At 36.5% G+C, this 2,104-nt stretch overlaps 1 protein-coding gene across 1 annotated transcript in view; it reads right to left on the reverse strand.

Annotated features, from left to right (window-relative positions):
* The window catches only part of LOC117104074 (homeobox protein engrailed-1-B-like), a 23,235-nt gene extending 22,310 nt beyond the window's left edge, over window positions 1-925 (reverse strand). The window contains exon 1 of the mRNA XM_033244735.1: window positions 167-925. Within this exon, the coding sequence (XP_033100626.1) occupies window positions 167-464 (298 nt within the window). The 5' untranslated portion in view covers window positions 465-925. The remainder of the gene's footprint in view (window positions 1-166) is intronic.
* Between the last annotated feature and the right edge of the window lie 1,179 nt (window positions 926-2,104).

A 2,104-nucleotide genomic window follows, 5' to 3' on the forward strand; every position in this document is an offset into this window, starting at 1 on the left:
GGCCTATATATATTAAAATTGGAAAGCCCTAAAATAATAATACATTTCATTTGCAAAAAAAAAATTATAGGTCTGTAATCGTTAGTGAATAATGTGAATTTTATCAAATCTTTGTTGAATTAGGTAACTCAATTTTGTCATACAATTAAAGAATTGATAAACTCACCTGAACTTGGACGGTCGGAGTACCGGGTACAATAAACCCAGGCGGGCCATAAATTTGTTTTAATCGGAGCCTTTGTTTCGTCCTCTCCATCGCTTGATTTTGAACTGTGTTCATTATCTTGTAACGAGATGTTATCGTCTTTTTTCTGTTTTCTCGGTTCGTGACTATGTACAAGCCTTCCAAATCCTGGACTCAAAATATTCTCTATGAAAAAGTTTGTGTATTTTAGATTAGGATCGACAGCACGGGGCGCATCCATTTCACTATTCACTGCCGGCTGTATTCGCTTCTCATCCATGTTACGAACCGTCCACTGACAAGATCGTGGCCCTTAAGAACAACTTTTTTCAACTGTGTCTCTTCCAGTTTCTTAATAAGTTCTCTTAATTAAATTCACCTAAATTGAGTTGGATCCCTTCGAGAAGAAACGATAATGCGTTTTCCACTGAACACTGTTCAGTGTTAGTTGTGACCAGAGAAATAGTTTACATCCCATGATATAACAGCCAGCCAGAAGTTGGTTTCTTGTTTTGGCGCATGCGCGTTTAGACTATGCCGTGAAAAGCCATTAAATTAGGCACTGCTGTGCGAATTGTCGTCAGGGAATGACGACATCGTAATAATTATGATAAATCAATAGCACATCATGGTGAAAACGTATCATAACATTGATATCAAATTAGTGGAGTAGCCCTATGATCTTTGTTTTCGCATGTGCTTATTTCAGGCGAATGAATCAGAATCCTAACACTGTAGGCCTACCCATTTAACACCCAAAGAAAGCACTACTGTACGAGCCCATTTTGTTCAGTCTACACGGAACACAGAAAGCAATGATAATCAGGGTAATGGTAGACCTAAATCTATTTGATACCAGAGAGCGAATCAGAGTACTAACACACCTATGATATTGAGGAAAATGTGATAGCCTACGAGCACATCGGATACCCGAGAGACTCTTCGAACGCCACTCCTTTTGATGCTTAGGTAAATTTCAGAATTGGTCAGAACTAGCCCCTTTGATACCCAGCCCAAAATTAATGTTAGGGCATGGGCAAGTCCGTTTGGTACCCGGCCAATTACTACACGACAGATCTGACCATCTGCCCTCTTCGACCGCTCAAGTCATATTAAGTCAGCAGATAATCTGGCATATATTTAGCATGGATTTCCGAGGGCTTTTTCCAAGGGGATTCCATTGGTCCCCTGTTGTGCGTTACTTGACCTTATAGACGATTGTATAGGCATAGCTTTGCCGGACGGTAAAAATTGTCCTTAGAATAACTATTTAAACAGCGTAATAAAAAACTTACTTAAGTCTCTGTGTAATTAATTCAATTAATTGTGACAGGCAGATCATCCCAGTTCCGTTTGGAGTTTGAACTGGAAGTTATCGTTAGATTAACGTCGATGAATAATAATTCATACACGTGATAACAAATCATTCGATTGCAATTAAATTTAAGTTATCAAGCAACGCTAGGAAATCTGTCCCAATCCGTATCATTAGGTACTAGCAGTGTAGTGTAAAACGTAGTGATAAACGCCTTCCAATATCAGACGGAGATAGGTTGGTCCAATTAAAACTCGCAATGAATCGAACGCTAAACTGTATTGTTGTTACAATGTACTGTACCCATTTTCCAACCTGAAATTGTGGGTTTGATTTCATGCTTCAGTGTATTTTTTATTTAGCACATTTTTTAAATATAAAAGTTCATGGCACATGAAAACAAATTAAAAAATAATTTAGACAGTTATTTAGTATACCCACTACATTTGAGAGTTAATATTGTCACTTTTAAATTGTATTTTGGTTTACAATAAACAAAGAAAGAAGAAAAACACTTGTTACACTACTTGAGAGCCTTGTAATAATTGAATATATATATATATATATATGTATATATATATATATATATAATTTATATATTCATT

The sequence above is a fragment of the Anneissia japonica genome, unplaced genomic scaffold (assembly GCF_011630105.1).
Source record: "Anneissia japonica isolate Jap-2015-1 unplaced genomic scaffold, ASM1163010v1 scaffold287778_len1315358_cov176, whole genome shotgun sequence".
Classification (NCBI taxonomy): Eukaryota; Metazoa; Echinodermata; class Crinoidea; order Comatulida; family Comatulidae; genus Anneissia; species Anneissia japonica.